The sequence below is a fragment of the Sinocyclocheilus grahami genome, unplaced genomic scaffold (genome assembly GCF_001515645.1).
Source record: "Sinocyclocheilus grahami isolate Dianchi unplaced genomic scaffold, SAMN03320097.WGS_v1.1 scaffold1992.1, whole genome shotgun sequence".
Lineage (NCBI taxonomy): Eukaryota > Metazoa > Chordata > Actinopteri > Cypriniformes > Cyprinidae > Sinocyclocheilus > Sinocyclocheilus grahami.
The window spans coordinates 26,532-36,699 of record NW_015507171.1 but is presented as its reverse complement, the minus strand read 5'-3'; the positions used below and the strand labels follow the sequence as shown (position 1 = coordinate 36,699).

The 10,168-nt window shown below is 38.8% G+C and overlaps 1 protein-coding gene across 1 annotated transcript; it reads right to left on the bottom strand.

Moving 5' to 3' along the window:
* Positions 1-6,682: 6,682 nt before the first annotated feature.
* Positions 6,683-7,612, bottom strand: or62b5 (odorant receptor, family 62, subfamily B, member 5). Its single transcript, XM_016260087.1, has one exon. The coding sequence runs from the start codon at positions 7,610-7,612 to the stop codon at positions 6,683-6,685; it is 930 nt and encodes a 309-aa protein (XP_016115573.1).
* Positions 7,613-10,168: the final 2,556 nt, after the last annotated feature.

Below are 10,168 nucleotides of genomic sequence, written 5' to 3'. Positions count from 1 at the left end.
GTGTTTACTATTGTCATTTTGCATTATTGACACTATTTTCCTAATTAATGCTGTTCAGTTACTTTGACACAATCTGTATTGTTAAAAGCGCTATATAAATAAAGGTGACTTGACTTGACTTATACATTGTACACACAACTGTACATTATTATTATGTATACATTTCTTGTAACACTGATGATTAGGTAGTGACAAATTATAGAAGGAGAGGCATTATTGGTAGTAAAATTGAGAAGACAGAGAAGAGATGATAGTGGGGAAAAAGCAAAAAAATGTGCCAATTTTCATAATTTTCCTATGTTCTGTTCAAAGGGCTGCCAAAGACTCCCATTGGGGAAAAATAATAATAAAGAAAACATAGATACAATAGGGGGCTTGGCCCCTAATAAAAAATAATAGACGATACATTCTAAATAAAAATAGGCTAATAAAATATAGAGAAAAAGAAAATGTCAATAGACAGAATTGTGAATGTGCATATGTGCTATTTACAGATTAAAGTTTTGATGAGTTATTTACAGATGTACAGTCCTGAGGTGTGTTATGTGTTGTTCAGGTGGGATATTGCCTGGGGGGAAAAACATTTTCTTGTGTCTGGCTGTTTTGGTGCTCGGTGCTCTGTAGTGCCGGCCAGAGGGCAACAGTTCAAAGAGGGAGTGTGTTGGGTGTGAGGGGTCCAGAGTGATTTTACCAGCCCTTTTCTTCACACTGGAAGTATAAAGATCTTGGAGGTTGGGCAGGGGGCCCCAATAATCCTCTCAGCAGTCCTGACTGTCAGTTGTAGTCTTCTGTTGTCTGATTTGGTAGCTGAGCCAAACCCAACAGTTATAGATGAACACAAGACAGCCTCAATGATGGCCAAGTAGAACTGTTTACGCAGCTTCTGTGGCAGGTTGAACTTCCTCAGCCGACGAAAGAAATCCAGCCTCTTCTGGGCCTTTTTTACAATAGAGTCAATGTGAATGTCCCACTTCAGGTCCTGAGAGATGGTGGTGCCCAGAAACCTGAATGACTACTGCAGCCACAGTGCTGTTCATGATGGTGAGTGGGGGGAGTGCAGTGGGTTTCTCCTGAAGTCCACAGCAAATACAATAACAAGGCAAATACAAGCCCAAGCCTGGCTTCTCCATATGGCATTGGGGCAGTAATGTCACACATGATGGAGGTGAGTGGGGGGAGTGCAGTGGGTTTCTCCTGAAGTCCACGGCAAATACAATAACAAGGCAAATACAAGCCCAAGCCTTGCTTCTCCATATGGCATTGATGGAGAAAGGCCCAAAGAAACCAAATTAAAATGCCAATGTGGACGCATTAATTCGGTTACCACTTCCAGACAACCCTGCGTCTTCTCCTCTGCCTCCTGAAACCATTTTCCTGCTGGAAAAGTTGAGTGACTCACCAGTGAGTGCGAAGCAAATCAAAACTTGGATGGAGAGAGACAAGGTTTTGTCAAAAGTCAAAAGATTTGTTATACAGAGTTGGCTATCCACTGTTGTGGATGCAGAGATGAAATCTTTTTGAGAAAAGAAAAAATTAGTTCTCAGTTCAGGACACTTGCACCCAGTGGGGTTCAAGGGTGGTGGTGCCGCCACCAGGACGAGCCTGAGTGTTACAGGAGGTCCACATAGCCCATGCTAGGGTGTTACGCATGAAAAGCTTAGCAAGAGTATACATCAAGTGGCCAAATGGGAATCGAAATCTTGAAAACAATGTCCAATACTGCAAGGAAAACCAGAAAATGCAGCCTCCAGTTCTTCTCCAACTCTGGGAGTGGCCTAACAGGCCTTGATTCAGGTTGCACTTGGATTTTGCAGGTCCTTTCATGGGGCGGATGTTCTTGGTCATGGTGGATGCCCACACCAAATGGCTGGAAGCACACATCTTCTAAAACTTTACAGCTTCTGTGACAATCGACACACTGTGTAAAGTGTTTTCAGTACATGGACTGCCTGATGTAGTTGTCACTGATAATGGACCGACTTTAACGGGAGAGCTGTTTCAAGAATTTGTCAAGCGGAATGGAATTAGACACATTCATGCAACACCTTTCCATTCTGCATCTAATGGGCTGGCCAAGAAAGCGGTGCAGACATTGAAAGAGGGCTTAAAGAAGATGTTAGGGGCAAATGTTGCAACTAACCTCTCTCGTTTTTCTATTTCAGCATTGGATTATTCTGCAGACTACTACAGGTCTAGCACAAGCAGAGATGTTGCTGGGACGGGAACTGAAATTTCACCTGGATATGTGGCATCCTGATGTTAGGGAGAAAGTTGAGAGTCCAGCAAGAGAAGCAGAAAGCTTGGCATGACAGGTTTGCGAGAGTTTTTAGGAAGGTGAGACTGTCAGGAATTTTGTCAGAGGTCAGTGTGGGTTACTGGTAGCCATTGTGAAAAAAAGCGGTCCATGCTCTTGTGTGGTGAGACTGTCAGATGGGTGAGATGTCCGTTGTCATCTGGAGGATCATCTGAGGAGCTGTCCAGCTGCAGAGCAGTGGGGTTGTATTGATCAAGCTGGAGGGTCAGAAAACAAGGAGAGTCCTAAGAAAACTGTAGAGACTTTGAGGAGATCAGAACGTCAAAAGAAAGCACCATAAAGGCTTAATTTGTAGATCATAGTGTAAATGACAGTTTTATAACCTGTAATGGAATGCTGGAGGGGAAATTCTGATGGTAACTTTAAGAAAGGTTTTAGTTTGTGTTCTGCTGCCACTTTAAGGGGTGTATGTGCGCTGTGAATAACACGTCCCTGCTCTGTGTTGTGATGCAAGGAAGAATGTGACAGTAAAAGTTTCTCAATTCAGTTAAGCCTTGCCTCCATTTATTACATATTGGGTTTAATTATTTGCTCATAGGAAAAAAAAACGTAACTTTTTTAATTTTGGTATTAATTTACTTAAATATGGTATGTTAATACAGTAGGCTTACTAAATAGATCATAAACCATATTCAAGTATTTGTGAATCGATGTAGGCGTAGTGTAAGCTCCGGTGAGAATTGTCATGGTTCGCTACTGTGAGGAGCACGGAGCGAGGAGATGCAGAGTCCAATTCAAACATACAGTCTTTAATAACATCCAGGGAAACAGGAAAGGGTTAACATCAACAATTCCAGACAAGGGAAAACAAAACAGGCTAGAACTCAAATAGGGCAGATAACGAGGGGCAGACAGGTGAGGAGGATAACTAATAATGAGAAACACCTGGAACTAATGGAACTAAATGGGGACAGGAACAGGAAGGACCAAATAAGGACAAACAGGAACTAAACGGGAACATACACGTGACATGAATATGCTAGTCTCGCGAGAACCAAGTTTTGTTTATAGCAAAGGAAAACCAGTCTTGGCTTATATCGAAATCCTCTGAAATTAGTTATTTACCAATCCTAGTTTTCTACTTTTAATTCATGACCAGTGTTTTGTTTTGCTTTATCCTCTGTGCTTCTGCAGTCAACACTTCTCACTGGAGTTTACTCTACTCCAACGTCCAACGTCATGCGCTGGAATGCCACTCTCTCGTGAACGTGCGTACGACAGTTAGCGGAAGATAGAGATTACTGTTTATAAGCTTTATAAGCTTTATGGTTTATTTCTTATACAAATGCATTGTTTCACTTCAGAAGGCCTTTATTAACCTCACAGAGCCATGTGGAGTACTTTTTATGATGAATGTTTACATTTTTTTGGCTTCAAAATCTCGACCACAATTCACTGCCATTATAAAGCTTGGAAGAGCCAGGACATTTTTTTTTTATATATAACTCCGATTGTATTCGTCTAAAAGAAGACAGTCATATACACCTAGGATAGCTTGAGGGTGAGTAAATCATATGGACATTTTTATTTTTGGGTGAACTATCCCTTTAAAGGTGCAATAGGTGATTTGTCTTTAGAAACATTTTTTGTTATGCTGGATGAAAGTCTCTTCACATCCTGATAGCAATCATTAAGTTAAGTGGTCTAAATGTATTTATATATGCTGTGGAAGGTGTAGGACCAAGAAATGTTCGTCCAATCAAAACGCTCATTCTGAGCGTTTTGATTGGCTTTCCTACCTGCCTGTCAACATATGTATTTCCATACCTCTGCACACCCGGTTCGCGCAGACAGGATATGTCATCAGCGCGTTCATGTACATTGCAGGCAAACATGAACAATCCGATCTTCCTTCCTGGTATTGTAGTACTTTTACTAACTGTGCTATAAAGTTTTCTCACCAGTGAATGACATGTTGTAATGTTGTCTCTGATATTCTGGTCTGTGAGCGTATATGCGTTCAGGGGACATGGATTTGGATGGCAATTTGCAGGGAGGGTGGGACGATTGCTTTCAGTGCTATCAGGCTAAAGTTAGCATTTTCCAAGATCTCCTACTGCACCTTTGAGTACTCATGTGCTCTCTAAGAGGGGTTTACTGTACGCACACACCCAAAGCGCGCACACACAAAGCCTCTTTCAGACAGTTTACTTATATCTTAAGGAAACGTAAACAACTGAGAAAGACAGTAGATCCGTGCATTTGGTCTTAAAGAGACAGCAGCCTAAATAAACCTGCTGCGGTCTATGGCCCTGTTCCAGATGGCACACTTCACTTGCACTTGCGGTCTTACAATGGCCACTGTGTGTGCATGTCCGTTAAGTTCACAAGACCGTCAGTTGTCCCATTCATCATTTTAACTTTAAACATTTTTAAGCCTCTTTGTGGTCACTATGTGGCCTCGATGCACACTAATGCCAAACCCACACTGAGGCGAGCTCCACAGCAGACTTCTACCTGACAGAAAGTGTGGACTCCGAGAAAGACTGGAAGGGTTTAGGGTGCCATTTGGGAAAGGGCCTGTGTCATTAATGTTAATCAAACAAAGAATACAGAAAAAACACTCACTGTTCTTGAGTGAATAACTTTTGTAACTTAAATTAAAATGATTAATCTGTATTTCTTTGTACAGTGAAAATCATCCAGTGTTATTTTACATTTAATTAATTTGTATTTCTGTACTTGAATACTACTGTTAGACCTAATTCCAGTTTCATTTTCCTAATAATCATTCCTATATTTCGTCACCTTGGAATTATAAGGTTCTATCTGCATTCTGAACAGTTTCGAGATATTGAGCTTCAAAGTTTTTGCATTTCATGAAGTGATATGGGGAATAAATCTTTCATATAACAGTCGCAAAATGTACACAACAATTGTAATGTAAATAAGTTGTCACAGAATAAGAATATGTGAATAACTCCATTTTGACAAAAAATGGCAGATAGAACCTTATAATTCCAAGGTGACGATTTGATACTGACATAAAGGAGAGGGTGCAGGTCTCTAGAATCTCCAGCACCCAGAATGATTTGGATCAGCATTTTAGTGTTTATAGGGCTCTCTCACGTCATATTTGGCATACACATGTGCACTCCTCGGAAAGCCTGAAACCACAGAGTATAAATGAGACACCGGTCACAGTACCCCTCATGGTAAAATTCGTTGGGCCACTATTTTAGATAGCATGATTTTAAAATGTAAATTTATAATTTTATAACATTATCTACCATGAGATACAGTGGTGTGAAAAAGTTTTTGCCCCCTTCCTGTTTTTTTTAATTGTTTGGATATTATGACTTCATAACCCTTTCCAGACTGATACATGTCAACTATTTTGTTTCTCATCTGTTCTTGAATTTCTTTAGATCGTGGCATGATGTGTTGCTCTTTAAGCATGCTTCACTTTGTCAGACAGGTTCTATTTAAGTGATTTCTTGATTCAACAGGTCTGGCAGTAATCAGGCCTGGATGTGGCTAGTGAAATTTAACTCCGCTTTCTAAAATAATGTGGTTAATCACAGTTCTTTCATGATTTAAGAGGAGGGGCAATTAATTTTTCACGTAGGGCCAGGTAGGTTTGGACAGGTTTTTTCCCTTAATAAATGAAATTATCATTTAAAAACTGCGTTTTGTATTTACTTGCATTATCTTTGCGATATATTAAAATTGGTTTGATGATCTGAATCTTTTAAGTGTGACAAATATGCAAAAAATAAAAAAAACAGGAAGGGGGCAAAAACCTTTTCACGGCACTGTATATGTTAATGTGTGCTACATATTCTTAAAAAGACAAAGTATTTAGGATGTCTAAGGCTCTGCAAAGAACTCTGGGATGAAAATAAAGCATGCCTTTGTATCAAATCCTACAGTTACAGCTAGTTTAATTAAAAAAACTGATAAAGGCACTTAAATACACGGTATTTTATATTTTTTAAGATTATATAATTTTTCAAAAAACCTGGTAGGAGAATAAAAAGATGCAATAACTTCTCTTAGAGCCTGAGGTAATTAACCTGAGGTCACTGAATAAAATACTTTAATACAATATGCACAGTAATATACATCATGATGGATAATAATCTAAACTGCATTTCCTCATTCACTTTTTTAGGAATGACATGACACATGAGTGAGAGGCTTTTCTTTCTTCCATTATTATCAACTGATTGATGATGCTTGACTGAGAAAACATTTCACTGAAAATAAACTGAACTGAGCATATTTCATAGTAATAGAAATTGTAAATATGAACATTTTGGGATATGATTTTCAGCATGAAATGACATGCGCATTTCTTCATTTATGCTTTAGTGGTTTACAATAAGGATTCAGTATTGTATATCAGACACATGCAACAGAAGTTTATCATGATTTTTTCAAGATATTTATACATGATTTCAAAACTCTGTTGCGAACTTCTTTCAAGTTTAAGCCATAGATTAAAGGATTTAAAAGAGGTGGCACAATAATTATTTCTAAAGCCAAAAAATTACGCAGGTCATCTGGGAAATCGCTTGAGCCGTATCTGTTGTACATTGTATCAAAAAGCATTGCAACACTGAAGTTAACTAATGAAATTACATGAGGCACACATGTCTGCCAAAATTTTCTTCTGCACTCTAATGATGCTTTACATGCAATAGCAAGCTTTACATAGGATACAATAATTACAGCGAAAATGCAAAAATTAAATGAAATGCTTATTAGTCCATAAATGTTATTGGTGACAGTTGATTCACATGACAGCTTTACCATTGACCAGTTGTCACAATACAGTTTATCAATGTGATTTTTACATAATACTAACCTATTTGATAGGAGCAGAGCAATGAGTGTTGAAATGAATGGTACAGTCCAACAAATGAAAAGTAGCACGACACAAGAATATGTGTTCATCTTTGAGTGATAGTCTAAAGGTTGACATATGGCCACATGTCTGTCATATGCCATCGCTGCTAATGTAGAATATTCACATTTAATTGAACTGTAGATAACAAAAGATTGAAAAGCACACATGTAAGAAGGAATCACATATGAATCTAGTATTAAATCATGTAGGAATTTAGGATAAAATCCAGTGGATCCATACATTCCATTTAAACACAGATTGCACAGAAAAATGTACATTGGTTGATGAAGGGCTCTCTCCAAAACAATGACCACACAAAGGCAACTGTTCATAAACAATATTAGACTATAAATAAAGAAAAAGCATATGAAATATATATGTCTATATGATTTAGAGCCCTGTGGTTCCATCAGGGTGTAGGTTGCAAAATAAGTAATATTATCCATTATCTCTGTATGTTACCACAAAATACAAAATTAATTGATATTTGATTATTTATAGTCACCAAATGTTACAAATTAAGAATAACAATTAAATCTCAAGTAACTGATAAGCATTGATGTATTTTATCAAGCTTAAAAATATAACACAAAACTGCTTATACTAGCCAACAATTACCATGCCAGAGTCCTCACCTTGCATGGGGGCAAGAGGCTCTGAAGACAACTGGCGTGCTTACAAATGCCTTTTATCCTCATAGCAAATTCTCAGAGAGACTCGAGCATGTACACCTCAGGGATTAATTTGCAAACTTTGTTTATCACAAAATGTGATTTTCATTTATTTAATTTCTTAGTATATTTGGAAGAAATGTAAAAGAAATGTAAAAGTAAACAGATCTAAAAGTCTAAAAATATACACTGAAGACAAACATTCAACATACTGCTACATAAAAATGCATGTAGCTTTTATTCAATTAATTTCCACTTGTAGTTAATAAACTGAAAAAGAAACATCAGTGAATCTTTTCATTTAGTAATTATTATTATTATTGTTATTCCTTTTCTGATAAATTTGTATTTTTTTTTCGGTAGTTTTCCACAACCGCGAACTCGCTAGTCTCTCATGTTGCGCATAAGCGCTGATTCGTGAGAATCAGACGTGCAGTTCAGTTATCCGACGATACGAGGGGAAATTTCTATCCCCTCACCCTCAAACAACTTTATACTAACCCTAAATCAGTTCTCTTTTTGATAACTGTCATAGGCTGGTATCTTTACCCATTCGATTAACTCTATGTTTTTTTTCTTCTTCTCCTAGCCTCTCTTCTTTTCGAGTTTCCGCCCCTCCCGTCTTCCACCAATCCCCTCCCATAAGAACCGGTAAGTACTTTTAACTTAACAATTTAACATACCTTTTTTCCTTCTTTAATCAACTGAACTTATACTAATACAAATAAAACATAAATATAAAATATTAGAAAATAATATTAAAGAAACATTAACCAATCAATTAAATTAAACTTCAACTGGGCTTCACCCTGCCCCCTTTAAATGTCTGAATGTCCTCATACAGACTTGTAAACTTTTTTTTCCTTTTAGCACTACACTGTTACCTTACGTTTCTTGTGACTAGTTTTTTTTCCCAATTTGAATGATTACTCCTCTATGAACAATGGTTAGGGGCTGATCTCTTGACCTCCCTGGCTCATCATAGGTGAGTTTAACAAGTGGCTTTACTCTCCTTTTCCCCCTAACTGGTTCACTTTCGGATGGCTCACTACTCTCTCCCTCGTCCTCACTAGTGTTTTGCTGACTTTCTTCATTTTCTACAGATAAACCGGCCGAACTTGAAACATCGCTCCCTGCAACCTCTTCAGTTAACAAGTTCCCTTCCTCGGAATAACTGTCCTCCCGGCGCATGTCCCTTTTCCGGCCTATCGATTGTGCCGCACTCTGCGATGCATAGTTCTCATGCAGGATCCCCTCCAGATATGATCTGTAAGGTTTGGGTACATTGTATTCAAACTCAGATGAGGTCTCTGAGGAGGATATATCCTCGTTTGTTATCACTGAGGCATCGATATTTGATCCCCTTCCCTCTTTCTGACGTTCCTTTTCCTTTACCAGATCAGTTTCTGCTCTGTCTTGGGGCCATCTCACCAGCTGCCCTATGGGTAAGAGTTTATCTCTGTGAAGGGTTTTGATTATTCCCTGACCTGCTTCAAGTTTTACCCGGTATACTGGTAAGTTTGGGAGTTTTTCACAAACGACATAGGGTACTGAACTCCATCTGGTTTCAAGTTTGTGTTTCCCTTTTAACCCTAGGTTCTTAATCAGTACCCGATCCCCCGAATCCAAGGCTTGACATGACACTCGTTTGTCATATGATCTTTTATTCCTTTGGTGGACTTTATCGGCTTCTTTTCTTGCTAGTTGGTAAGCATGCTTTAGGTCCTTCTTCAAATTAGTGATATATTGCGAGTGTGCAACCTCATTCATTCCATCTGTTGATATTCCAAAGCAGATGTCTACGGGTAGCCGGGCTTCTCTCCCGAACATCAAAAGATATGGTGAGTACCCTGTAGCATCATTTCTGGTACTATTGTAGGCATGTACCAGGTATGGAATCTGTTGGCTCCAGTTTCGTTTTTTCTCAGCACTCAGGGTCCCAAGCATGGCTAAGAGGGTACGATTGAACCGCTCGGGCTGAGGGTCACCCTGAGGGTGATATGGGGTTGTTCTTGATTTTCTAATACCAAGCAGGTTCAACAGTTCCTTTATCAGCCGACTCTCAAAGTCACGGCCCTGATCTGAATGAATGCGTGCCGGTAGGCCATAATGGATGAAGTACTTCTCTACCAGTATTTTAGCAACACTGACAGCTTTTTGATTCTTACTGGGAAACGCTTGTGCATAACGTGTGAAATGATCGGTAATTATTAACACGTTGCTCAAACCTTTTGAGTCTGGCTCCACAGTAAGAAAATCTATGCATACTAAATCCATTGGTCCACTACTTGTAATTTGATGTAATGGAGCAGCTCTCTGACCTGGACTCTT

What these genes read in the sequence shown, in the direction of transcription:
- or62b5 (XM_016260087.1), bottom strand. Translation starts at nt 7,612, where the DNA reads ATGGATAATATTACTTATTTTGCAACCTACACCCTGATGGAACCACAG.